The sequence below is a fragment of the Penaeus monodon genome, chromosome 29 (assembly GCF_015228065.2).
Source record: "Penaeus monodon isolate SGIC_2016 chromosome 29, NSTDA_Pmon_1, whole genome shotgun sequence".
NCBI lineage: Eukaryota > Metazoa > Arthropoda > Malacostraca > Decapoda > Penaeidae > Penaeus > Penaeus monodon.
Window position 1 is genome coordinate 9696972 of NC_051414.1, and position 798 is coordinate 9697769.

The following is a 798-nucleotide window of genomic DNA, read 5'->3' on the forward strand; positions in this document are numbered from 1 at the left end:
TATAGCATCCAGCTGCTGCCATTGGCTGATGAGCTGCCTGTACGCTACAAGGTACAGTGTGACGGTGGGTAACCATTACTCAAGTCACGCAGCTGTGGCATATGCATCTTGGAATATCGGAATCTTTGGACACAACTCTGTCAATTCCTGCAAACGACCATTTCGAGCAGATTTCAACGCAGCTTTAAAGAGAGGACTTATGAGTGATACTAATGTTTGAGAGTGTCGTGGGTATGTCATATATACGGCTGTGTGACTCAAACAGGCAACAGACACAATCTGCTCCATTAAAGGTTGAACTTGGTATAACTTTATCACAATGTCCCTAGCATGTGGATGTGGCAGAGCATGCTGCAGGAGGATATCAACATTTGCAACCGAAGGCTGAACATCCGTTGTTGAAACAGACGAAAGAGAACGTTTCGACGACGTTTCGACGATGCCTCAGAGAGAGGACGAATTGTAGTTGAGAAAGTGGTATTAGTGTTGGAAAGTATTACAAATGTGCTATATATTTGGGCTGTGTGTACAACTCACCGCGGCAACAGACACAATTTGCTCCATTACAGGTTGAACCTGTTAGAACGTCATCACACTGCCTGGAATCCACACACTTTCCCTGGCATGTGGATGTGGCAGGGCAGGTAGCAGGAGGAGGAGAGCAACATTTGCAACCGGTGCCTGAACATCCGTTGTTAATTTCCGTTTCGCCTTGTGCGCAAGTTTGCTTGCAAACTCCCCTTTGAGCAGTGCAATTGGGCTGTGCAGTGCATTCTGGAGATACAGAAAATAAGTCTT

The 798-nt window shown here is 46.1% G+C and overlaps 1 protein-coding gene across 1 annotated transcript in view; it reads right to left on the bottom strand.

Moving 5' to 3' along the window:
• Positions 1-798, bottom strand: part of LOC119591727 (balbiani ring protein 3-like) — a gene marked incomplete in the record, with an annotated part of 83966 nt that overhangs the window by 16526 nt on the left and 66642 nt on the right. The window contains 2 exon segments of the mRNA XM_037940476.1: positions 89-325; positions 501-774. Coding sequence (XP_037796404.1) covers positions 89-325; positions 501-774 — 511 coding nt within the window.